The sequence below is a fragment of the Harpegnathos saltator genome, unplaced genomic scaffold, assembly GCF_003227715.2.
Source record: "Harpegnathos saltator strain DR-91 unplaced genomic scaffold, Hsal_v8.6 scaffold93, whole genome shotgun sequence".
NCBI classification, from domain to species: domain Eukaryota; kingdom Metazoa; phylum Arthropoda; class Insecta; order Hymenoptera; family Formicidae; genus Harpegnathos; species Harpegnathos saltator.
Window position 1 is genome coordinate 1,556,466 of NW_020230721.1, and position 27,501 is coordinate 1,583,966.

The window sequence follows — 27,501 nt, forward strand, 5'->3', positions numbered from 1 at the left end:
AACCGTCCGATGTTCTTCTCGCCGACCGCAGAAATTTCGCCAATTCCGACAAATTATGCTCTTCTCCATAATTTAGCCATTCGTTCATTCAGCGCAGCGACCGCGCATTGCTATATTTACATCGTATATTGGATAACTTAATAATCATTTATAATCATTTGCAATGTATCCGAGAAAACGGATACATTTTCTTGGACGCGAAGTCGAGGTGAACGGCGGCGCGCGTCGCGAATAATTAAAACACGAATTCGGCCGAGAGGCCGATTTTATTTCCCGTGTTACTTGAATGTTTTCCCTCCCCTCTTCGAGCGCCAGGAAGTGCTCGCGCTCGCGCTCGCGGCTGCAGGATGGATTACAGAGACAGAATGCAGGAGACAGAATGCAAGAGACGCGCGCTGAAACCTAGCAGGACGAAGCAGATGCGACCCGGCAATGCGCGTCCGCGTGTACGCGATCCACCACCTGCGTCCGTCACGCTCGCGCGCCGCCGAGCGTTAGATCATGCCGACGCTAATTCCGTCCTACGAATCGCGCGACGTATCTCGCGCGTCCGTCCTGCTGCCACGCGCCCGTGCTCTCGCTCGATCGTATCGATTCCATTCGATTCGATTCCGTTCCACTCGTTCGATACGATTCACGAATACGATCGGCGCAGCGGAGCAGCGAAAGCGAATACAAGCGTTCCGGCACGCGCTGCGCTCCCATGTCGCGCAGAGAAAGGGGTGCGACGGGGGTGGCGAGGGTCGAGCAGTTTCCTCTGCTCACGGCTATTTTTCCATCGTGCTTTTCCTCCTCCTCCACTCTCTCTCTCTCTCTCTCTCTCTCTCTCTTCCTCCTCTCACCCCCTTTCTACCCCAACGCGCGGTCTTTCTGCCTCCTCTCCACCCCCTTAGTCCGGACGATTTTTTCGTTTTCCTGCCGTTTTCTCTTCCTCCATCCCCGACGTTTCTCTGGACGTACCAACATTTCCACCCCTCTTTCACCGCCCTCAAGACCACGAAGAGGCAGCGGTGAACGGGGTTGGGGATTGGAGGGGGGCGGGGGAAGAGAGAAAGAGACCGAGACTGCGGCCGATCGCTCTTTGTCCCCTTCTCTCACTCTCTCTCTCTCTCTCTCTCTCTCTCTCTCTCTCTCTCTCCCTCTCTCTCTCTCTCTCTCTCTCTCTCTCTTTTTCTCTCTCATTCTCTCCGACAGGATAGAAGTTTTCAGCGCGCGAAGCTCTCTAAATTATTCATGGAAACGCCAGATAAGGCGACCGTTTTCCTTACGTGCGTATGGAAACGGCGATAAGAGTGACCCCGCCGCTATTCTCCCCGGGTAGAAAGTGTGCGTTCGCTCACGTTCTTTGTTTCCCTTCGTGCCCTCCATCTTTCTGTTTCTCGTTTCCTTCTCCTCCTCGTCCTCTTCCTTCTCTCTGTGCGTTATTCTCTCCTTGTTCCGCTCTCTCTCTCTCTCTCTCCCTCTCTCTCTCTCTCTCTCTCTCTGTTCCGCTGATAACACTCCGATATTACGCTCCCCTGTCTATTTATCGCGCCGTTCCTGTCTTTTTATTCGTCGCAGAAGTGAATCTGCCGTTTCTACCCGTTCCGCGCGCTTTCTTGCTTCAGTTTGCGCCTGTTTTATTAGTTTCTTTTCCCCTTTCGCCCTCTCCCCCTCGAGGGGATACAATCCTCCTGTTTTAATATTAATTATTACGCATCTTCTTTATCGTTGCTCGCTCATACTGTGCAATCGCGTTTATTCTCGCAACGTGTCCCCCCGTGCCGTATCGTCGCGATGTTTCAGTATCATCGCGTTTGCTCAAACGTGACCGCGCGATTGCAGAACGTAGTAAACTTTGTCTCGCTCGTCCCGCCGCCGCCGCCGCCTCCGCCTCCGCCTCTGACTCCTGTCCTGAGTGGAAATTCACGCCGTGTATTTGTCTTCTTTTCCGCTGGTTTACCGTTTCCTCTCGTCGATCCGCGACTCGCGAGTCGTCCTTTTCGCGCACGCGCGATACGTTGGGTTATTAATGCGAGCAACGCACCTCGCACGTGCGTCCATCAAAAGTCATTTCTCCGGGCATTACGCGATCCCATAAAGCTTTTAGCTGCAGAGAGGGAGAGGGAGAAGATTTTATCTATAGATGGGGGTGGTGTCAATTTCGGGTAGCTTCTTTGTCAAATTCTTTAGGCATTCTTCAAGTGCCCGAATTTGGCGAATTATTTATTCTTCGAGTCATTCTATACATGTAAAGCTGTTGCAAAGTCAACGGAAAATAGATATTTGTTTATAAAATATCTGAAATATTTGTCTTGATATACGACACATATTTATTCTCATATGTGAACACCTCAAAATAAAATATGGAATACCTGGGAAAGCATCCCGCTCTTCAGCCCACTCTAATGCTTTCATGCCTGATTAATAAGAGGAATATATTTATGAAAGGAAAAATATATAATTGCTTCAAAAGGATGTTTGCCAAATCATTTTCACGCATTGTCTATTTCGGAGTTTTTTTCCACTCGAGAGGATCGAAACGATCGACTCGTTCGAATAATTTCGAGGGAGCAGTTCGTTTGAAACCCCACTTCTTGCTTCATTTACAGATTGAGTGAATTTCGTAATTTACGTATTGCGTCTGCTCTCCTCTTGGTTTTTACGTCTCTATTTCAGATTCTTTTGGGGATTGGGTAATCAGTTACCTCGACTAGACTTGAATAAGTCGCGTGACATTGTTGGACATTAGTCGATTAAAATCTTAGTTGATTAAAATAATTGGGGAATCGGTAGTCAAAATTAATAAATCGTCATATATGCAATTATGGATAATTTAATCCATCGATGAAATTAATTATTAATCGGTGTATGACGTCAAAGCAAAGTAATTGATTAAAATAATCACTATATATTTAATCGCGATGTACTCTCTGATGATTTTGGTCATTTTAGTCAACCGAAATTATTTTTCATTTTAATCGATCGTTGATTTTTCGATACTGCCGGATATTATAAAGGAGAGGAAGATTAACCTCATCCCAAAAATAATTATATTTACAATTATAACTTTCTGCTGTTTTAACAAAATAATAATCAAAAAAAAAATAAAAAATACTGAGAAGATTGCAATGTATTTCATTACAGGAATGATTCTCCCGATTAGCGATTTCTTTCATTAATTACAGGCGCGCGGATACCACACGCGCTTTTTTCTCAATGCAACAAACCGATTTTCCAATCAGATCGCACGCGCCGGGAGCGCGTCACATGCCCGTTACGCTAATTGGCATAAATCGGGGTTACAGTGAGGCGACATAAATGCACCGACATGACACCGGCGTGAGCCGGCGTAGAGAGTAGGGGAGACCATAAGCGCGATCCATAATCGACGGGTAAAAAATCTCGGCGTCTCAGCGGGCGACAGGCGATTAATTATAAAAACAAGACGGCCCGCTATCGAGCGCCTTTTTCCGTCTCCGCGTAACGCCCGTTACCTCCGCCAGACGTTATCGAGCTCTCCCTCCGTTATTAATGTGAAAACTGTCTCTGACCCGTCGCGCTGCGGACTCCCGTGTCTCGTGCCTCCTCTTCCTCCTCCTCACTCTCTTTTCTCTCTCTCTCTCTCTCTCTCTCTCTCTCTCTCTCTCTTCTCTCTCTCTCTCTTTCTCTCTCTACCCGCTCCTTGTACGTCTTCGTAACGTGCTCTCTACACACGTTTGCCGGTGCCGTGAGAAAGCCGGAAGCGCAGGAAAAATCGAGACAATCGCTGTAATTGCGGGAAGTCAACGCGCGGGGCCACGTTTTGTCAGCGCAGACAATGGTATCGCCGAGTCCGCGAAATAAGAGCCGCACCGAAAGGATCGCGTCGCACAAGACTAGACAGGACGGACGGACGGACGGAGGGGCCGGGTTTCCGTATCGTCGTACGTGGTATATATCGGTTTGGCGAATCATCCGCGGATTCAGGTCGCTTTGTCGTGACCGAATTGTCCTCGGACACGCGCTGTGTCCGGTCGACGGTCCGCGGAACGTCGCTCGACGGCAATCCCATGTTTTTCTCCTTCGATACCGCTCACTCGCCCCTCCTCGCTGCTCGGATAGAAATGTAGCTACTCGGCCTGACTCAAAAGCTCAATAGCCTGGCTTGGCTGATTATTCGTTGAAAAGTGGAATTGCTCTTGCGGTCTGGCTGTTGCCCGGGCATTACGTGTTAAACATGGCGCGCGCTGTCTATTCTAAAATATATAATTTAGCTAATTTATATAATTTAACGTTTTACTATGACTTTAGAATTAACCCGCGATTGATTTGGCCTATTGTTAAATTTTTCGGATTTAACGATAATAATAGCGTTGTACCGCTTGACGCAATTTTGCCGCAATGTAAGATTGTGAACGTGAATCGATAAAATTAGCAGAGACTGAAATGGTTAATATTATACGGATACTATTCCAGGCGACCATCGCGACCTCAATTTCATTTACAAATTTTCCGAGCGATTGGGAAATAATATTTTCTCCTCGAAAATATCCAAGAATATCATTATATATACCCAGCGAATTTTCACAGTTTTCAACATAATATATCTTCGTAGTTAAGGTTCGAGGTGAGCTTATGCTACCATTCAAAGTTCAGCTTACGAAAAGCTCCACTTCCACTGAGGAAAAATTAACTCTAAATTGCCGGAAGACTTCCCGGTGAAACTCGAATCGCGAGTTCTGGAAGAGCTTGTATTAAATGGAAATAGAAATATTTTATTTTAATAATCGATATCTCGGGAACACTGTATCGACGTCTTGTCGATCGCTTTGTATCGACGCTTTCGTTAAGGGAAAATTCGCCGAAATTTGCCCAGAGAACCCGTCGGTAAACTGAGAATCGTCCGGGACACCCTGTATACACGCAGCAGCATGCAAACGCGAGAACGACGCGTCGTCTTTGCCGCGAGCTAAGGCCGCGACGTGTCGCGCGCGTTGCGACGCTACGCGCGTCTTCCGGTCTTCGTAAATCATCCCGAAGTCCCCGGGCGCGGCCTGGGCGAGGGAAAAAAGAAGTACGCTCGAATCCCAGCACTCATAACTCAATTTAAATAACAATGTCCATCACCACCGCCGTCGCCACGTTACGTAGCCCTCCCTCGTCAGTCGCGCTGCCGATGCGACATTATGCATGCGCGAGAAGCGCGGCGCCGGCACCATTATGCCGCGAGTCCTCTAATGTCGCATAAATGTGCCGGTGGAAGGCTGCGATCCTTAATATCGCCGAGACGAGCAATACCTCCCCCCACCCCCCCCGCCCCCGCGTCTCACAAGCCACCGCGCGCCACGTGGACCGAAACTTTCGCTAACTCCCGTAGCGGCCGCCGAATGAAAATTTGCGTCGAAGCTCGCCGAAGAAATTGCAGCCGCGATTACGTTCGATCCCTCGACCTGTGCGAGAGAGAATGAGAGAGGGAGGAGGAGGAAGAAGGGTCTGCGGGGGGGGGGAGTGAGTGGAAAGCCGGTAATTTCACAGCGCCGTGTCGTGCAATTAGTCGCCGAAATGTCGTTACTCGATATTAAATATTTCGATAATTGCGTCTCGAATTAAAAATGAAATTCTTTAATAATTGGAGCAAAAATCGCTCGGTCATTTATTCATTACGTTGATTGCACCGATGGAATAAATAAAAAAAAACAATGCAATTTTCGCAGTAATAATGTCGGATGCAGGCTTTTATTGGTCTCTCATTTCCAATTAAACCGTAGATTTTATTCATTCATATATCAGGTGTTTTATTTCTTATCCTCAATTTATATTTATAATCTTGATTAAATAGTGAACCCCGACGCGATAATAAAACGAGCCGAATTTTGGGAATCGCGCGGGAATAAAATAACGTTGCTCTAATCACGCGCCGAAGGGAATCACATTTGCGTGAAAACTGCTTCATTCCCGTTTATCGGCGACACACACACACACACACACACACGAGACAGCTGTCGGTAGCTGTATCTCGAATCAAAATTGAAATCTTTAATAAGCGAACCGAAACGTTCATTTGTTTATTTCGTCGATGTATTAACATCGTTGTATTAACGAACCGAGCAAATCAACGAAGAGATTGAAAATAAAAGTAAAACATTTTGCGCAGTATTAATCACAAGTGGCTTTTCAATTTAATCATTCAGGCCTTTATTTTATTCAGTTTCCAATCAGATAATGAATTTGGAATTTGGTCTCCTTTCTCACTTATCGTTAAATTTGATTCCATCCATTACTGTCGCTCATATTTGTAGTCTTCATCAGTGAAACACCGATGAAAGCAAGACACCCCGAATTTTGTCAATCGCGCAAAAATAAGATATCGTTGCTGCCGAAGAGGTCACCTCTCGCATGAAGCGAACCGCCTCGCTTCCAGTCGCCGGTGAAAAATGAGACGCGTGTCAGCGTAACCATGTCTCGAGTAAAAGTAAAAATTCTTTAATAATCGGACCGAAGCGTTCGCTCGTTCATTTATTTTGTCGATTGCACCAACAAGATAGATGAAATTAAAGAAACGCTACGCGGTACTGAAACCAAGCGCACGCTTTCATCGATCTTGCGTTTCCAATCAGATGATGGATCTGGAGAGTCCCCTTTTTCTCACTCGTCGTTGAATTTTATTTCATCTATCGCTTTCATTTATATTTGTAGCCTTCGTGAAACTTCGCTCCGAGAGCAAGACGCCCCGAATTTCGTCAAACGCGCGAGAACGCGCGATTTCGTTAGCGTAATGCGCTAACGCGATATAATCGGTGACGCGATTTTTCGCGCACTCTTGAAGAGCGACTTTGACTTGAGCAAATTGGTCAAAGAATCTGTCATTAGAATGAACGTTGTCGAGGCGAAAGCCGCGCGAGATCGCCGGAGTGCTGAGACATCACTCTCGACACGCTCGTCCACCACGCCTTCAGCCGTGAGTAAGAAGTTTTCGGCGCGTAATTAACTACTAGCAAGTAGTTAGAGGTGCTGACGAAACCACTTATGGAACATTGGAGTCAACTTGCTCGCGGGAACTTTATCCCCCTCGTTCTCGTTGCGGCCACGCGGGCCGAATTACCGCCGTCGACTGGTGCTCGATCATAATACTTTCCGATCCGCGCACGGCACTCGCGAGCGCACGCGAGTTAACGCGAGTTGTCGAGCTGCCAGCGAATTAAAGATACCGGTCTCACCTCGCTGCTTCGCTACATCGCGAACCGGTTGCGCCGATTTTTCGCAGTTTGCTCGGCGACGCGCTATTTTTAGCAGAAGTCGCATTACAAATCGAAACGGCGATTCGGAGGTAGCTGCCGAATTATTCCACGGCGGAGTTTATCCTCTTCGGTCGCAAAATATCCCGCTGGCGAAATCTCAAGTTGGCACACTCGGCGATCTGTAATCTTGGACTTGGTAATTTTTCTAACATGTCCTCTGCCGGGGAAAATTAATTTCATATAATTATGTAGAATTATATACGGCTATACATAAATTAAACGCAATTATATGTGACTCGTGTATGAATTTTCTCCGTGCATAACCACACGTGTGATCATATATATAATTATATACGTTCCCACACGCGGACAGAAATTGCCGTTGAATGAAGAAAGGAGAAATGGTCTTACCCAATTAAACGTCGACCTCACGGTCCGCAACCACAAACATAAGTATTTACTTCAATTGTGTTTGTGCAGCAGTATTTTCCTCGGCGTGGACATGTATGATTACGTCTAATATATATCATATATGGCCATAGACAAAATTTACATGATAATCACTTCCTCTTCCGGTCTCTCTTCCCGTCTCTCGCGATTTTACTCAAATCTCTGTAGACGAATCTGTAGGAAAATTTGGACATTATTTGTGGACACAATTGCGCCTCGAATTTCATTTCGCCACTTGTAACATTTTGCATTCTCCTCGCAGGCTCCTTGCGAATGAAAATTTCCGTCCCACGGCGCGAGACATATCGAAGAGAAATTAAATGAGAAAATTAAATGAGAAAAACGAGAATATCCCCGCTCGCTAGGGATCGCTCCCTAGAATGGCGTTCAGTATTTTCGGTATTTTCGGGATGACCAATCTATAAGTATCGATCGCATTGTGATTCATCGCAAGTGCGCAATCGTCGAAATGGAATGGCGCAAGAACGAGCGACCACGTCTGTCCTTTTCTCTCCGTATCCGGACGACAAGGACGAAAACGATAAGACGAATAGATATCCGTCGTAGGAGGCCAGTCGCGCCGTCATTCGTATTCGTCGAATGGAAATTCGGTCGCCTTCTCTCTCTCTCTCTCTCTCTCTCTCTCTCTCTCTCTCTCTCTCTCTCTCTCTCTCTGTGGACTGAAACAGATGGCGAAGGAAAAAGGTGGATCGGCGCGCAGGAGGAGATTAGGGCGACCGCGAAGCGAAGAGTAGGAGGGGATGATCCTCGTGCGGAAAGCGGGGAAACCCGTCGTAATTCGTCCGCCGGCACACAATGCCCGAGATTCGTCTAATTGGTATCCAATTAACCGAAATTGCCGCGGTCGACTGAGAACCTTATCGTGACTCGAATGTCTTGGGAGCAGATTTTGCTGATTGCAAAAGAGCCGGGCGGCGCGGCGCGGCATGCGCCTCGCGGACCATTGTTCTCGCAACTCGGCGTGGGACGACCGTTATATATTTTATGAAACGCGTCTCGCGCGCGCATCCCCCCCTCCCCCCGGCCGCTCGCGTATGCATATTGATGACGTTGCCGCATTAATTCGCGCACGACCGATGCCAGAGTTCTCCGATTACCAATTGTGTAAACGATGTAACTGAACGACGCGTGCGCGCGCCGCGCGAGTCGAATGATCATTAACGAATGGGCGAAATGTAGATTTAATGTGCGGATAATGAGACTTCCGCGTTGTTTGCACGGTCAATTGAGTCAACGTCGAATTCACGGTGCGCGCTGGCGGAATCTCTCGGCCGGCCGGGGCGTATCTCGCGCGCGGTATGACTGAAGCAAGTACGTAGCATTTTCGGAAGTAAAACAGCGAGAGGGGCCAGCTCGGCTGTCAAGAAATCGAGACGTGAAGAATCGACTGTTTGCTCCGTCGAAGTTTCTTCGAGCAAAATTCCACTCGGCCTGTAGACAGCCGAGAGTGACTCGAAGTCGAGTGACTTTTCGCTCGTACGGAGTGTGAATTCTTCCGCATCGTCGAGTGAAACTTTCATTTGAAATTGTGGAAGGAATTTAACATACTCCGCCGTTGCCGGAACAAATTCATCTTAACCGGCTGCAATATTCACTCGCGTGAATTAGGAGTCTCTGGAGTTAAACATTCACTCTTGCGACACCGAGTGGTAATTTTTCTTGCACGATTGCTTTGCGTATATTTTCACTCATTTCCCAGGTCTATGTGTGTGTGTGTGTGTGTGTGTGTGTGTGTATGAGGGAGACTTCACGCACGAAGAAATTTAAAAGAAATTTCTTAGACCGACTCGCTCGCAAATTCCGCACGGCAAGTAAATTGACGGCCGCGAGTCATTCAAATTCCAAAGATTTCTCACTGGACAGCGTGAATACAGAGTAAATTCTCCAAATTACCCGATGAAACCCGTTTCATCCGAGACTGAAGAGTGAGTCCGATGTACCTCACTAGAACGAGTTCTAATCAACTGAAATATCCAATCGAACGGATCAAGAACCCATTCAATCGCTGAGGTAATCTCTTCGGGAATAAGTTTGGTAAAGTCAGAAGGAAGAGATTGATTTCTAAAGCGACACAAATACGACGATTTGTCGATCGTGCGACGAGATCTCACCCTTTCCTGCGGAACTCTGTGGCGAAGGCTCATCCGCAGTAATGTTCGTTATATTTCGTTCAAACTGAGAAAAAAGATCAAGCATATCCGGACGTACACTTACGCATCTATTTCTTATCGTTATTCCCGAATAGGTCGGAACATTCACCCTTGTAATTTCGCGCGGCGACGTTTTCACCGTTCATCGCATCGGTTGAATTCCCAACCATTTTACGTGAGCTATCGTTCCAAGAAATTCAGAGAAAGAGGGAGAGAGAGAGAGAGAGAGAGAGAGAGAGAGAGAGAGAGAGAGAGAGAGAGAGAGAGGGAAAGGTAGGAATGATTCTCCGCGTTCCGATGTTTCCTACGAAGAACTTGAAGACGGCGCGTAGGTCCAGTCTCCACGTCTCATCGGCGCGGCGAGCCGTCGCCGTCGGTATCGACGGGCGGCGGGGCTGCGAAAATTTATGAACCGCTCCGGCACGACGGCACACGCGGCCGCGCGCTACGCCTCCTTACGCGTTCCATTCCGATGATTGCATTCTGAAAACGTATCGACGCCTATACATCACGGCGTCCGTTCCAGCGGCCTCCGCGCCGACCTCCGCCGTTTTCCGCCCCCGTGACATCGCGCCGCCCTTCCATTTGCATTCGCGCGTGGCAACGAGGTGGGCAAGAAACTCGCTGAAATTCCGAGCGTCGATTTCATTCCGACCCTAATCTCATGGCCGTCTCCTTCTCCCATCCCTCCTCTGCCTGCGGTACCTCTCTCTCCTCTCTCTCTCTCTCTCTCTCTCTTTCTCTCTCTCTCTCTCTCTCTCTCTCTCTCTTTCTCTCTCTCTCTCTTTCTTGCCCCCTCGTCCGTTTGAACAGGACCTCGGTTTCTTCGTGAAATGCGAAGAGCCGAAAGTGTAAAAGGAAGAGTGACGTGATGAGGAGATTAAGAGGGAGGGGAAGAGGAGAGGAACACGAGAGGAGCGTCGAGGCATCCATTTCTGTCGATGAGACGCCGGCGATCGCGAGCGAACGAGCGAGCGAAAGAACGCGACGCCAACGATCGCGAGGAACAATTCCAACCGGGCACATTCTTTCCGTTTGGCCGCATTGCGACTGGCGCGGCGCACGGCGACGATTGCGCCTCGTGGCCGATGCAAATTGGTCGCTTCCTAGGCGCACGTCGCCGCCATTACGGTACACGCAGACTAATTGCGACCACGCGAGCGTGCTCCGGCCGCGAGGAGAGACTTTCTGCACTTGTCGAGAATCGTCGAGAAACGTAAAATGGTCTCGAACGTTGTCGACAAGGACGAGGGAAAGGGGAGAATATCAATCGCCTCTCGAAATTAGAATCCGTCTCTCTCTCTCTCTCTCTCTCTCTCTCTCTCTCTCTCGCTCCTTCGCGACGCACCTGCCTAGAGGCCGAAGTTAATTTGCTGAGACAAACGTGCGTTGTATTGTAGGCTCCGAGATACAAACGAAACGAGAGAGACAGGGAGAGAGAGAGAGAGAGAGAGAGAGAGAGAGAGAGAGAGAGAGAGAGAGTGAGCGCCAAGAGTCGCAGGATTTCTTGGTCGAGCGATTTTAATCAACTGCGAGACGGCGATGGTGCTTTCGATGTATTTACGTAGGTGCTACGAGACAGCCTGAAAATCTACGCGGCGAATCGGCGTTTCGCGTCAGACCGAATCTGTACATTCAAATTTCTGTAAGATTTATATTAATACCTTCCTCGCCTCCCTCCAGCCCGTCTCACTCGGGCTGGGTATCTAAAGAATATTTATTCGGTGAGTGCTAGTGACATATTTATTTATACTCATGCGCGAGCGCGCGCGAGCGTTGTATTTTTGCACGCTGAGAAAAAATCCCCTTGGAATGAGAAAATATGCATTTTCTGAAACGCCGTAGCCTCTCACGCAAGCATTGTTTATCCTATTTAAATGGAAACATCGGATTCCTGCAACCATGTTGTAGAGAGAGAACCTCCCAAATACATAAACAGTCTTTTATAATATTCTCATTTTATAATATTTGCCTCGCGATACGTGACAAGCTAATGATGAAGTTAAAAGGAAGCTGGAAAGAGAGGGAATATTAATACGAATGCTATCGAAATTGCTGGCTGGGGGATTTCGCGTGGAAGGTAGTCGATTCGCCGCCGGGCATCACGCATGTCTATAGTTAGGGTTACTCGTACTCGACTTTCAATCTACAAGATCGCAAGATCGAAAATCCTATAACTAACGCTGGTAATAATGACTAGGCGTACGTAAAGCCCCTCGTAGCGCACGTTGTAAGACTGGGAAAGCCCTCGGCATTGCCACGCTGTCGAACGTTATTACCCTTTCACGGTAAATTTAAGTCACCCAACAATGATCTTATTCAAATTTAGCCCGCTGTTAGCCCATGTAAACCGTCTGCCCCCTTTTATACGACACATCGACCGGTGAGTCCCTTCTCATAAGCGCTGAACAGGTATATTGGTACGAAAACGAAGTTTCTCTTCTTTTTCTCCTTCTTCAAATAGAAACACGCCGGCAAACGGCAAACGTGTGCACGCTCCGGCAAAAGGTTCCAGAGTGAACGTGATATCCATGCGCCGCGCCGTGTCCGGCACTTTCTCCTTCAGCGCGGCAAGCCGAGAGAGAATCTCTCTCTCTCTCTCCAGCGTGTCAAGCGGGATCCGCTCCTGCGAGATTTTCCGCGCTCCCGAGCGTGTGACGCGGCAGATAAGAGAACGATCATTCTCCGTCGTTGCTTAGAAAGTTCCCTCTTACCGCGAGATAATGTTCATAATTGCCCCTACGACTTTTCTCTCTCTCTCTCTCTCTCTCTCCGTCCCCCCCCCCCTCCCTCTGCCGCTAGCGCTCTTTTCCGCACGGTGAGTTTTCCGCGGGAATTTCCGACCGAATTTCCCGAGGACCGGCCAACGCTTTCGATCTTATCGTTTCTTTCCTCCCTCTCTTTCCACCCTCGCTCTCTCTCTCTCTCTCTCTCTCTCTCTCATCCTCTTCCCTCGTGCGCTCTGCGCGCGCGCGACTGCTCTTATCATTCGCATTTTATCTCGCATCGCTTTTGTCCTCGGCAATCGCCGCCGCCGCCGCCGCCGCCGCCGCCGAATTCAGCCGAAATCCCCGCGGCTTCGACTCTAATCTCGATCCGGCAAATCCATGTTACTCGGCGCTATAAGCTACGCTTCCTCCCCCTTCGCTCGCCCCCCGCCACGTCCCCGGTACGCCTCAAGCCCCGCTTTATTCGCGTTTTACAACACTTTACGAAACTACGTCGTTTGTCGCGAGATTTATCGTCGTCTTGACATCGCCGTCGTCGTCGTCGTCGTCGTCGTCGTCGTGTTGGCGGCGGCGGCGGCAGCGGCGGCGGCGGCGGCGGCGGCGGCAGCGAGCGAGCGCACACGTGGGAATCCTCGGCGAGACGTAATAATTAGTCAGCCGAAGTTTCGCGATAACGGCTACCGGGTATCGGATTTTCGTGCTTCTGTGGCGCAGAAGTCGCTGATAAAACTTTCCTACGACCGCGGCCCCGGGGCCCGGGGTATCTCGCAATTATTTCACTCCGCGGCGCGCTCCGCCTCCTCTCGCCCCTCCCGCCGCGCCGGTCGGAATAACGTTGGCTCCGAGCGAATAAGAATATTGTTTGATCGCGACCCGCTAAACCGCCCGCCAAGTATAATTACCGTAATTCCCCACCGGCGGTGTTCCGATAGTCACGAAGCGTCGCGCCAGTCGTCGTCGTCGTCGTCGTCGTCGTCGTCGCGCATTTTCGACTCCTCCCGGCCGCGCCTCCGTCGTCGAGTCCTTATCTGCCTTACAGTCGTCTATGTAACGAAATGTCCCTAATTAAATGTACAGCCGCGGCTGGCCGCGGCGTGATAACTCACGATTAAACGACGCGGCGCGAGCGGGTTCCGTTGTACACGGAACTTGCCACGTCTTCGACGAGTCAAGTTGCGGCCGATACTCCGTTAATTCGGAGGTTAACTTGGCTCGTGGCGGCTGTGTTCGCTGAACAGTGGGTATGTGTGTGTGTGTGTGCGGCTAATTATTTGGCGACACGTTAATCGTGATATCGACGGCGCGCTTCTCGCGGCGAATTTCGCGTTCGTCGCGTCGCGTCGCGTCGCGTCGCGTCGGCCGGCTGATCCTTCCGCTTCCCTGCGCGGCACTGCAACGGCAATTGTCTCGTTCACGGCGGGGAAATACCGTCGGAAATGGCGTCGCAGTTATTCGCCAGGCCGGTTGACCCTGTAATCACGCGGCACGCCGTGCTCGGGCGTGCTCGGAAAGGTCGCATGCGCGCGAATGTGGTGGCGTAATTAAATTAGGAAAATTCCCGTAGCGCGGAACAATCCTCGGCATGCCTCGGTAATTCAGCGCGCGTTTGCCTGCTTCTTTTTCCAGGTGGCTTCACCTGCTGTTTAACCTGGGGGTACAGGTGGTCGTGGGACTTCCCTTGGAAATGGTTCACGGAAGCCTGAGGATCGCCGCGGTTTACATGGCTGGGGTTCTTGCCGGTGAGTAATGCCGTCTGCAATGTGAATTATGTTATGGCGCATCCGCGCGATTTATGCGCGCGCGTTAATGCTCGTTTAACCGTCGTATCTCGCAGCAGCGCGTCAATCTCGATCGCACGGAGGGGGGACGAGATTAAGAACGGACGTTGCCTCGGAGAAAGAAGCGTCGCGATTATTCCGGAATATTATTCCGCGGTGTGTCTCGTTAACAAGAGCGCGGCTAATTACGTCGGCTCTTCGTGCAACGTCAAGCGCGCGTCGCGTTGCTCAAACTTGGCGAGACGCGTCCAGGCGATTTTACGACGCGACACGAGACGTGTCGTCGCGTTTAAACACACCGGGAAGAAAAATCCCGGGTAAAATGGACCGAGCGTGTCGGGGTCACGCAGATTTCGTCGCGCAATCCGCGTGAATCCCGTCAAGTTGGAGAAAGATCGAAGTCGCGGGTCGGAAATGTGACCTGCAAAACTTCGCCGACTCAGTGAGACTGAAGCGTGAGGTTGCTGCGCGATATAGACGTTTCCTCCGAGCAACGACGGATTCATCGAATGCCGTAATAGCTATTTATTTATTTATTTATTCTACCTCTGGTGGAAACCTCTGGTTAAATTAAGCGAAAAATTAAACTGAACGACCGCGTGATATATTTTATTAGAATACAAGGACTTCATACTTTCCTTATGCCGTACAAAAGGAACATTCCGCGACATACTTTTCCATTGTTTCGCCATTCACAGTAAACAAACACGAGCGGGGGACGCTTGATCAACATGACCCCTGGGCCAAATTGACCCGGTCTCCCCTGAACACGTCCAATAATGCGTGGGGTCAGCTTTATGATCGCCTCATTGAACTAAAACGTTGAGCTTGTTTTACGCAAACACGAGATTACAAGAACACGAGGGTTTTGCCGAATGCGCCGAACGTCGATCGATCGAACGTATTCAGCCGCGAAATTGTCACAATCGTCAACTGACAAAAGTTTGTTTAAGTCGATTCGTGTTTTTCCGACCGTTTTTCTTTTTTCACACAACGCAGCTCGATCAGCGCGGCGTATCTTTGTCGGCCCTCATTCGGTTGACTTTCATTTCGTCATTGCAATCTTATCTATCGTGTAACCCTGTGCTTTCCCTTTACAGTTCCCGCTCTCCCCCTCTTTCAGTTTCTCGCTCGCTCTGTCTCGCCCAGATTTCCCTCCATGCGGCGCTCTTTCGCGCAATCTGAACATTAGTCCGGCGCGGGCGCGGCGGTTGCATATGTAGATACAAAGAGGATGCGTCGGGCAGCGCAGACATTATAATCAGCGAGTGCGAAAGGTCCAAGACACACGGAGTGCTAATTATCCGTACCGCGTGCCGGCCGCCGCATAACGACGCGCTTTAATTAAAATTCGTTAATGTTAATATAAGTACGTTGACAGCCGGGTAATGGAACACACATCGCGCGCATTTCTCCGCCTGATCCGCCGGATATTTCGCCGATAACAAACTGGATTTTCCGCCGCTTGTCGCATCGAACGAAAATATTTTTCATACGCTCAATCTGCCACGTACTCGCGCCACCGTCATCGTTGTCGCCCGATTTAAGAATTTCACACTTTAATTCCGAATATTTCGCGTAAAATTTCGCGGCGTTTTCCCGACGACGCAGCGTAGCTTCCGATTCGGGATTTCCAACGATCGTAGACCGATCGGAATGGCAATAACGCGACCTCCGTTCTTAATCGATAAATAATAAATAAAAGTTTCTCCATCTAGAATCGAAGCAGATAAGAGCTTCGCGCCTTTTTATCAGTCGATAATCCCGGTAATATACTTGTGCGGTATTCAGCAAGAAATGTTTACATCGACTCTCGCACTCAGTAGAATAAAAATAAAAGGAAAATTTCATGTAAAACATAATGACGAGGTAGAATGTGCACGTTTGAAATATCAAGCTTCTAACTTTGGAATCTGCATAGACTCAATGAGATCGAACCGAGTCCCGATAAATTTTTCATGCTGGCGTTATCGTTTCCGATGTGCGCGGGCATATCGCTCCCCCGCCGCAGCTAAGGCCAAGCAATTATTGTCCCGAAATGTTTTTGCATATTTACCGAGACAACAAACGTGCGACCGAGCAGTTCTGCTAAACTGCTCCGTCCGTCCCCCTCGTGCACACATATGCGCGGATGTGTATGTGAAGCGGTACACGCGGCGCGCAAACGTATCTCTGTACGCGTCTAATTGTCATTTGCATAAATTCGATTAGACGCAGATCCCGAATTATTAGCAGTCATGAAAGTAAAACGTGGCAAAATGGGCCACATGAATAATCAAGTTCCGCCTGAACGACGGGAGGGGGGGGGGAGAGGGTGGAAAACCGTAGAGGGGCAGGGGGTCGCGGGAATTAGATAGGAGAGATAGGAATTTCAAAGTGAGGCCGCTAATGTCACTATTGGTAAAATAGCAAGAAATGGCCGGCGTGATTCTCTCCGTTTATACATCGGCGGCAATTTTCAAGTCGATGGCCAATTAACGCTCGGGGGGGGGGGGGATACTTCGGGCCGCGACCGACGCCGAAGGAGTAGTCTCGTCGCGCTATCCTCGCGGAGACCTGAATCGGCCGCGTGCGAAAGGGGAAATAAACCTTAGATGTTGACGCAACTCGGTGACGGAAATTCGTTCGAAATATCGCAGGAGATACGATGAGCGCAGCTGTGGCCGTGTTCACCGTTTCTCTCCGCTGCGAAGCGCTCGAGCGGGCTGCCGGCGACTGTTGAGCGATAATCATCGCGATAATTTCGGCATAAGAACGCTCCCGCAGATTCTCCCGATTATCACGACGCGGTGCAATCGATGATTGAAACCGTGCGATTCCTTTCTCTTTTTTTTTTTTCATTACGTTTGTAAAGCTGTGATATATTCCGCCGAATTTATCGTTAAATTTACATCACACAATAATGTGGTTTTTTGTTACACTGATGCAGCAGTAAATCCGCTAAAGGTTACTCTCAGATTTTCACAACGCGTAATACTTTGTCACATTTTCCGTATGATAAATATGGATAGCGCATAATTTCGCAAGATCGAATGAATTGCGAGAAAAAAACTCGATAAAAAGATATATCGCGATCGTAAACGCGCGAGAAGGGCAGGAAAGAGTTAGTGACACCGGGAGTCGTCGCAATAGGAATCGTTTGCATAATACCGGTAAAAAAGAAGAGAGAGAGAGAAGAGAAAAAAGGGAAGAGATATATATATATAAAAGAAGAGCCGCGAATGTGCGTGAAAAACGCGCTCGTCGCGCGCTGCCACAATTCCATGACAACGCACCGTTCGAACCTTGGCCCGATATTATCGATATCCCCGTCCCCCGTGTCATCGTCCTCCTTCCCGTGAAATCTCCGCGATCTGTCACCCTCATCCCCCTCCCCCCTTCGCGACCCTCACCGAGTCGCGATATCGTCTGCGCGTCTAACCGTCTCCTCGGCGTACTCGTCTCTGTTTTCGCGCTCGAGAACAGGGCGCGCACCTCCCGTTCACCTTCCCGTCGGCCTCCCTCTCTCTCTCCCCCCCCCGCCGCACCCCGCCTCCGCGAGTTCGTCTCTAGAGTCGCCCGCAAGAATGCAGGCACGGCGACAGCTTGTCTGGGCCCACCGCGACGAGATTACTTCGTATGCATCGCGGTCGCGACGATGTAATGCGATTGCAGCAACGCAAGTGCAACGGCACCTACATCCCCCCTCCGGCCGCCCCACTCGGACCCTGCAACTTTCCCGCCGGCCTCAGCGACCTCCTCTCATCGTGTCTCCGTGCTGGACGCCTCTGCGTCTTTACGTGCTGCTATCGTGTCGTCCGCTCTTACTTCCTCCTCCTCCTCCTCCTCTTCCTCCTCACCTCTTGGCCAGCTGGTCGCGACTGGTCGACACTTCGTTTAACGTTGATCGAGTTACGACGACGGCCTCCTCCTCATTCGATTAAAGCCGGGAAACGCTGTAAAATATATTTCCTTCTCTCGCGTAGGCTGTAAGATGGAGTGACCGAGCGCGCATCTTACGTTGATGCGATTTTTTTAAGACGTCGCCGTTGAAACGCGTGGAAACGTTTCGAAATTTGCGGTTACGTTAAAACGTAGAAAACGTAGAAACGAATGTGAACGCGGTGCGAGGAGGAATCACGTATCAACTTTAATTGCAAATATCTCAACTACCGGACGATCAGTCCGGTTTGTCTAACGCGCAAGAAATTAAATAATATTTCGGCCGACTCGTAATACAAATTACAACTAGTCCCTCGTTTGACGGGGAACGATTATCTTCGAGGCGATATTTCCGCGCGTTTGTAAGCTCGATTGCACATTTCGACGGCCACGCGGCGCTTTTGACTCTATACTCCGATACTAATCCGTTTGAAAATGACGGAGGCGACGTGTCACGCCGATTATTAATATCGCCCGACGTCGAAAGAACGGCGAAACGTAATCGTCGAGCTAATGAGACATAAATCAACGTTTTAAATTATGTGGTCGCTGCGCCACGCGAGTGCGTAAATTACCCTCAGCGCGGTGTGCACGTACGTTTGTGTGAAACCGACTAGCTTATAAATGCACTTCTCCGCTGGCGCGGATTAATGTCGCTTACGACGTCGCCGCGCTTATTGCCGGCTACACTCCCTTGTCCCGCATAGCTCGACCGTTTCTACTTGGGAATTCGGACGGCGCGGCGCGACGCGGCGCGACGCGGCGCGAGCGACACCGCGAGATAGGGAGCCTCGTCGTTAGACGAGAACTCGCGACGTAAACAAGTTTGCATGATACCGCGCGCGCAATAATTGAGAAAAAATCTCGTGTGGCATCGTAAAGATGCGATCTTCATACATGAAGACATTTATTCTTCTTTCGTTCCTTTATATTCCTTTCGTGTAATATTTCTCTTTGTAGTCTCTTTATAGTCTCTTTATAATCTTATAATATTTCTCGTCACAGTCGAGTTTCGCGCAATTGCTCCGTTTCTATCTGGTTGTATGCGTTCTAAGAAATTTCCGTATCGTCGAGGTAAATAAATGAAGATTGGTATCAATTGAATTTGAAGCAATTAGCACACGTGCACTTGTGTGATTATTCTTCCGAATCTTCCTGAATTTTCTGCGAGAAGAGAGCAGAACGCGATGAAATTTTAGACGTGATTTGCCTTCGAGAGACTTGAACGTGAAGGAGTATCTTTTTATCTTCTATCTGAATCAGTGCCTGCGTTAATCAGCACGTGATTATATCGCGGATTAAACTATGTACTGTATTATTAAATAGATTCACTTTACAGCTATATTTTCCGCGATATCGAGCACGCCAGACTCATACCAAGCCCCATCGAACGGTGGTCGATGTTACAACTCGACGTTAAGTGATGACATCGTACAGTAATTGAGAGGAAATTTTATATAAAAGTATAAAAATGCAATACCGATACGTGTTATTCATATTTTTATGCTATACTCCAGTTGGCATTCGATATTTTCATATTTATTTGTTCTATTTCTGTTCGCGTCGATGAAATTGGACGTTTGTAATTCAGTTGGAGATATATCCGGATATATATGCAAGAATTTTCTTCTATTTCTATCCGAATCAATATCTCTGTTAATCAAGTCGTGATCATATAATATTGTACAGGTTGTCTCGCAAATCGCAAATCTACGCAGCGCAATTTTTTCATTTATTTCCTTAGCAAACGTATCGACAGTTTCCGAGACACAGTTGATCGAGGAAACGCTGATTCGTTGTTCGCCAGTTAAATTTTGGACGATCAAATGCACAGTAAAATTAATTCTCCGATTAATTCCAAGCGAACTTTGATAAAATGTTCATCCAAAGCTTAGCTTCAAAGGCGTGTTATATCGAAGATTAAAAGGTCGCCGTAAATGATGGCTCTGCTCGACATTTTCGAGGGAAAATTGTCAAAGATTTTCCTGCAAAGTAGCTTTGTATAAACAATGTATAGAGACGCGAATTACGGGTATGTGCATTCTGCACGTAAACCGTTAATTAAATTCGCTTCTTCTACAGTTACATTTCCCACGACATCGGACACCAGAAAATCACTTGGCATCCCCCGAACGATAATCGATATTAAAGCTCGACGTTAAGTGGTGGACCAGTCGATGGCGATACGACCGTAGGCGCCGAGATTGCGACAACGAGCGAACGGTATCATCAATCCGCCCTGTAGCGAGCAGAGCCGTTTGTTCTTATTAATTCCGTCTCGCCGATCCCGCGCTCTCAGCCCCCTTTCTCTCTCTCTCTCTCTCTCTCTCTCTCTCTCTCTCTCTCTCTCTCTCTCTCTCTCTCTATCTCTCTGTCGTCGCAAACGAACGTTTCCCGGTATAGACTTTTTGCACGGGAACGGATACGGCTTCGTGTCGGCGTAATCATTGTCGTCCTCGTCTTCGCCGTCATCGTCTCCGTCGTCGTCGCCGCCGCCGCTGCCCCCGTCGTCGTCGTCGTCGTCGTCGTCGTCGTCGCAACGCTGTCGAGTCGATTGCGTGACACCGGCAAGATTATACGACGGTATTTGCATGTCGTACGACGCGTCTCGTCGTTCGTATGCGCGACTGCGTGTGGCCAGTCGCCGGTGCATTAACTCTCGACTGGAGAATAGCTGGCGACAGCGACGACGACGACGTCGACGAGGACAATAGCCCGCTGGAGAGTGTCGATACTCGAGCCGTTTTTTCTTCCCGCTTCTTCGAGCGCCTTCAACTTCTCTTTCAGCGCGAGATCGCGTTGTTACGGCTCGTTAGAGCTCCACTCACTTCACCCGATCACGCCCGGAAACGACGGCCGTCTTGATGACCGACGGGAAAAACTTTAAATTAGACGACGAAACGTCCGTCGAGTGCGCGTCAAATTCCCTCCCGAGAGGACGGAGGGTCGGCCCGTTGTTATCGATAACAATAATAAAACGCCCGATCGTCGTCATTCACAGCGCGCTTCTCACGACCTGAAACGACCCTGGAGCGAACTTTACCTTAATTTATACGCGCGCGCGTATAAATTACGCTTCTCTCTCTTTCCTTCGCCGTGCTTTCACGATCGGCTTGATTTCTCGCTCCTTTTCCCGCGCATTGTTACATCGCGCTGGTTTTTTTACGTACGACCCGCACAGTCGTCGTCGTCGTCGTCGTAGTTTTCTCCAGCTCTCCAAACGACTTTATCCAACGACCGATTTCGCCTCGATCGCCGGCCGCGATCGAGTCGCAATTCAGCCCGTTCCCGCGGCCTCGCCACATATCCAGTCGCGTCGCGAACACCCGAAAGGGCGCAACGGCCGTTCTCATCGGAAATAAAAGCAGAGGCGAGCCGAGGACGCCCGGGCAGGGGCGGGGGCGGCGGTAAAAGCCGTTTATGTGTTACATTTTAATCGCGAGGAATCTCCGAATGCGCTTTGTGCGGCCATTGACGCGCCGTGTACGTACGTACGTGCTACGCCTCTGCCCTTCTACCTCGCCACCTGTTTTTTCCTCTTCTTTTTTTTCGCATTTCCGTTTTTGTTCCTTTCGGATACGCGCGTGCACACGTGCATCCGCGCGCGCGCGCGCGCGAATGTTTTTCTCCCGCGTCACTCTCGCCCTCCCCGTTTACCCCCTCCCACACGGACGCCCGTTTTAATATTTTCAAGCATGCAAAAACCCCCGGCGGATACAGCCGCGCCGTTGCGTCAAAGGGATATTAAAACAACGGAACGAAATGCGGGATGCGCAAAATGTTGATACTGCGCGCGCTTCTCGCTTTCGATTCGGAATTTTGCGTGTCGATGATCGCGCTCACGACGCCGAAGGTTCCGCGAAAAAAGGGCGAAAATGAAAAGCGAGGCGGCAGGAGGGAAGGAGGTTTGGGAAAGAGCGACGAGAGAACGAGCGCGTTCGCGTTTGACGAGAAAAAAGGGGCTTGCGGGGGGGAGGGGTGGAGCGCAGTCGGTGGGAAAAGCAGTCGGGCTTGGAAAAAAGAGAGAGAGAGAGAGAGAGAGAGAGAGAGAAAGAAGGAAATTTGCAGCGCACGGAAAATTTCGGCATTTTCGAAACGCCGCGCCGTACTCCGCGAGATTGAACGCCCGCGAAGCGTGAGCGTTTTATTTTTGAGAAATAATAATCCGACGCGACGCGCTGTGTCTGTCCCGGCGGATGCCGGGCTCTCCGCGGAGAGGATGATCGCGTTGGCGCCGATACCGATAATGACGAACCTCGAGCTCGTGATTGCGAGCGGGGGGATGTAAACGTGAACATGACGGAAGGAGCGCATGCAAACACCGCATATGCCGAAGGGACAATAGAGTGAAAAGAAGCAAGTCGATTCCCCCGGGGATCCGCAGGCTTCGTCCCGCAAACTGCAATTCCGTCGAATTCAAGAGCGAACCGCGGAGTCGGATTAGCAGTTTGACGTGGGAATTTCAGACTCAAAACTTCAAAAGTGCGTCCGCATCAGAAGGTGGACGAAAGCGAGACGATAACAAGTTGGTTTAGTGTTTTACCGCCTCGTCTCAGTGAACCGAATGTTTTGCTCGTCTCATAAACGAAAGATCTCGAGAGAGAACACTGAAATCGAGTTTGTCCAGGCAGACTCCGAATGTTTCGATAGATTTCTGTTTCATCGATAACGTTGATGCATCGCAAAAAGGGGGATGGTTGTGTCGCTAAAGTAATAAATAGTAATTTTTAGCGGCTCCGACAAAGAAGTAGCGCAGTATGCATACGCAAAGTTGGCTTCCGCAGTAACACTCGCTATGAGAATGGCTCTCCCGACTACAATTCGTCGAGTATGCGATTACAGTTACAAATAGCGAACGCTTTTTCATCGGCGTGAATTATTTCTTCGCTGGGGAGAGACTCGCGCGTCAAGATCAGTGGCGCCATGGAAGGGCCGCGATGTAACGTAATAACCTCTCCTCGTTCAATATTTAATATTATCGCATATCAGTTGCGTATGTATTTCCCAACGGCTTCGCAATAAATACCGAAACCGCTCGCCCCGGTGACGCTCCATTGCCGGATGATCGATACCGTAACGTAACGTACCGCGTCTTCTCGCGAGAGTGTTTCGACAGAGCGATAAACGCCGAGAAAATCGCCCGGGCTGACGATCTCTTCCAGCGCATTTGTTATTATTAATGCAATTGCGGCAAGGCGGACTCTCGACGCTCGAGACTCGGGCGCTCTATTAATTTACACGTATAAATAATTTCGGTGATTATTCGCGTACGAATAATTCCCGCAATTTGCACGCGACTCTTAATACCGTTACCGAGAGCGCGATACGCACTCTTGGCGACGAGCGTGAAATAAATCAACCGCTCTCGGCATTGAAACAGTACACAGTGAAAAGTAAAGACCGCGTTAGCCATAGGGAATTTGGCGTACGCGAAAAATTTCGTTGTTTAACAATTTCGACCTCTTGTCGATAAATTTGACGTCAAATCAACGCGGGTAATAATCGCAAAAGTGCCGTTTCACAAAGAAATTTAATACACCGCATTGTGTGTTTGTATATACATCGATAACACCGAGGTAAATCTTAACAATAAAATTAAGATTTTATCAGTCATTACTAACAAGAAATAGCTTTAGCGTACACGATAAAGTAAAACTTAACGGCGGACAAAAGAGAAAGCTAGGCTCGATATTGAATAATATACAGATAAAGAGGAAATTAAAAACAAACCAGTGAGAAATGTAAATATAAAAAGACTAATGAATGTGAATTAAATAAATAAATATAGAGGCAAATAAATATGAAAAGTAAAGAAATATAAGAATATCACAGCCCAAGTAGATATTTACATCGGACTATTTAAAATTGTCGACGATATCTTCCTGCTTCAATTACTCGCGGCCGCCTGTCGACGTCACGACACAACTTGCCTAGGCTTGACAATTTTTCAGCCGTATCTCAGCGGCGCGTTTTATTATCGATACGATTATACGGCGGCGGCCGCGCGATCACGAACACGGCATTTTCCCGCGACGAGCGTCGTCGAACGACGCGCGAATGTTTTATTAATCGCGCGGGACAAGGCAACTCGATCGCCTCGTTGGATCGCGGAAGGAGACCCTCCGGCGAGCGAATCGCGTTATAAAAAGGAGAAAAAAGAGAGAGTCTCCCCCCACCCCACTCTCCCTCTCTCTCTCTCTCTCTCTCTCTCTCACACTCTTTCGTCAAAGTCAATTTCTCATACATCGCCGCGCCGCGCGAGCGCGCGGCGTGGCGGGCTCTCGCTGCCATAAATATCACGGCCATATCCATAAAATTCCGATGGCGTTCTGTCTTTTTTTCCGGGCCCGGAATGTACTTCACACATTATATTTTATGCATCGAGTTACGTAGAAGCGACACGAGACGCCCGTGCGCGCCGCGCGCTGCGCGTCCCGACGACGACGTCGTGCGCGCCCACGCGGCTAACGACATGCTGCATGTCAATACACACACACATGCACACACACACACACACACACACACACATACGCGTACCCATGGATGCGAGCACTCGCACACATTGTCACCCCGAGTGGACGCGCGGTATTCATGGTGCATCACTCGGCCGATGCACCGGTAACGACGTAACTGCATCGGCCGCGCGATGCCTCCGCGATAGCGATGGCGCCGATGCCCTCTCCGCGAGGGGTGCCTCTCACACTTCGGGCCGAATCAATCTGAGACCCATGCAGGCGCAAAAAATGTAGAAAGTGACAACGCAGTTGTCTCCAAATTTATCTCCCAATTTATCTAGCATGACGCGTCGACGTTTTGCCTCCGGCTGATCGATATTTCTCGCGCTCGTCATCTCGCAGGGCGGCGATGCCTTTAAAAGTATTCTCAATTTCGCACGAGTTTCCTCTCCGCCGGATGATCGCAAAACGGTGGGTACGTCGCTATCGTCGGATAATTGAGCGGCCCTCGGACGCTCGTCGCGCGTCTCGTCTGCACGACGGGACTTAGAATTTCGCTCGTCTGGCGTCGCGTCGTCGTAGGATCGACCTGCACGTAATAGCGGTCGATGCACGGGAATAGGAAAGAGAGGAGGAGGAGGAGGAGGCCTCGGAGCCGTCGTAACACGTTTACTTCGTTTCTTCTCTCTCTCTCTCTCTCTCTCTCTCTCTCTCTCTCTCTCTCTCTCTCTCTCTCTCTCTCTCTCTCTCTCTCTCTCTCTCTCTCTCTCTCTCTCTCTCTCTCTCGCTCGCTCGCTCGCTCGCTCACACTTTCTTTCTCCCTCAATAGCGCGTTTTACTCCCATAGCGTGTCGCTCGCTCCTCTTTACGAATGCAACAGCGCACCCGCACTCTCCTAACTGTACGCTCGATTTTCCGCCCCTTCCCATTTTGTCCTCCCCCCTTCGCCACCCTGTAGCTTGTCCTCCCCTGTCGACGGCCGCGATAATCGCCTTTGTTGCGCGCGAGGGTTCGTGCTCGCGGACGTGCTTCCTTCGTTAATAATCGCGAATTACAGCTGAATCGGCGGATGTCTAATTGACGCCTAATTGACGTCGCTCGGATGCGTTTCGTTATTGCGGTTATCGCGGCGGTGACGGACGACGGACGGGCGTTATTGTTGCCTCTCGCTCGTAAATGCGTGGCAAGCCGCGGCGGTAAAGAGCGATCGCGAGCGAGACGATCGGCCATCGGCCGATTGGCAACACGATGCAAGCGCGCCGCAATTTCGACCGCAACGCTGACAAATGCGCGGAGGATAATCGCGCTGGCGAAACGGACGTAATTCCCGCCGACCTGTGCCTTCGTCCGTCGTCGGTTTAAAACTCGCGGGAAAACAGGATCAACGGCGACGGAAGAAAGGGACTCGACAATTCGGTAAATGCTACTTTCGCCGGGGCGGTGAGACATGACCTCCATTTTGGCGCACATCGTTCAGATTTGTGTCACTCTGAATAATATTCGAATGATCTTCGCCGTCGCTCATTGTTCATCAAGAAATTATTAACATTTAATTATTAGCTAGATGCAGTGACACTTTGCGATAATAATTATGATATCAAACCGACGATATTAAACTTCTTTCTGTTTTTAGTAATTTTCTAGCAAACAATGAGCATGACGGCAGTGATCTTTTCTTCACGTTCAGAGCGACAATTTTAAACGTGAAGATGAACGTCAAGTCTCGTCGTGCTCTCCGTTAAAGGCAAAAATTACCGACAATTTTCCCTTAAAGCGTGAACTCGCAACGCGAAGCGACTGCAGTCAGGAGAAGCCTGACTGTGTGTGCTTACGGTAAGTGCCGAAGTTAATAACTTTATGCGCGTATTACACTGCGATCGCTCTGTCGCGTCGGAACAACGAGAGACGCGCGAGGTCGTCGCTGCCGAAGGTAGCTGTAATTTCAGCGTGATTAACGTCCTCTTAGCGCGATGTCGTTGGTAAAAAATAACGAAGCATTCAACCCTCCCTCTCGCCCGCCTCTCGCTCCCTCTCTCACTTCGACTGTCGTGAATATTTCTGGCTAACGAGCCGCGCGGAATGGAGAAAATCCAGATTATCCTGCGATATCTGTCCATTATATCGCGCAGGAGGTCCCGGGCGTGTTCCTTCAGCCTGCGAGCAAAAGCGAGCACACCCGATATAAAAGAGAAACGTGCAGAAATGCGGGCCGATGCGAGGCGCATGCCGATATCCCACGGCTCACGCCGGCCGGCGGCGGCGTCTACCTTAAGTGGTTAACTAGTAATTTTTTAACGTCGCCCCGGAGTATATCGAGCACTTCCCTCTCTCTCTCTCTCTCTCTCTCTCTCTCTCTCTCCATCTCTCTATCTCCTCTTACCTCTATCTCACTCTTTCTTTCCCCGGCGCGCACTTCGCGAGGGAGTCTCTTCCCGATGCTCGTTGTGTTTCCCGGCCGCCGTTTCGCTCGGCGCCGGTCGTCTCATCCGTTTTTCGCCTCCGGGGCGCCTCTTTACGAATGCATCGACGTGCCTAGCACGCGCGCGCGCGCACAAGCGAGCTCGCCTCTAAAATGCGCGCGCTCTATTTCCCCGCTCCGGCCCCTCGATCCGCGCAATACCCGGAGCGTTTTATTTCGCTCTCCGTCTGTCCCCCCGCCCTCCCCCCCTGCCCGTTCATCGCGATCCCGGCGCCTGGCGCCTCCGAATAATAAAAATGCGATTGTTCTCGCGTTAAGACGCGACAGGAGCGAGCGAGCGAGCGAGCGAGCGAACGACGACGGAGGAAGGCGCGCAACC

The 27,501-nt window shown here is 49.8% G+C and overlaps 1 protein-coding gene across 1 annotated transcript in view; it reads left to right on the forward strand.

The window, feature by feature from the left end:
* LOC105190526 (stem cell tumor) overlaps nt 1-27,501 on the forward strand; it is a 450,253-nt gene that overhangs the window by 397,895 nt on the left and 24,857 nt on the right. The window contains exon 5 of the mRNA XM_025307632.1: nt 14,176-14,288. Within this exon, the coding sequence (XP_025163417.1) occupies nt 14,176-14,288 (113 nt within the window). The remainder of the gene's footprint in view (nt 1-14,175; nt 14,289-27,501) is intronic.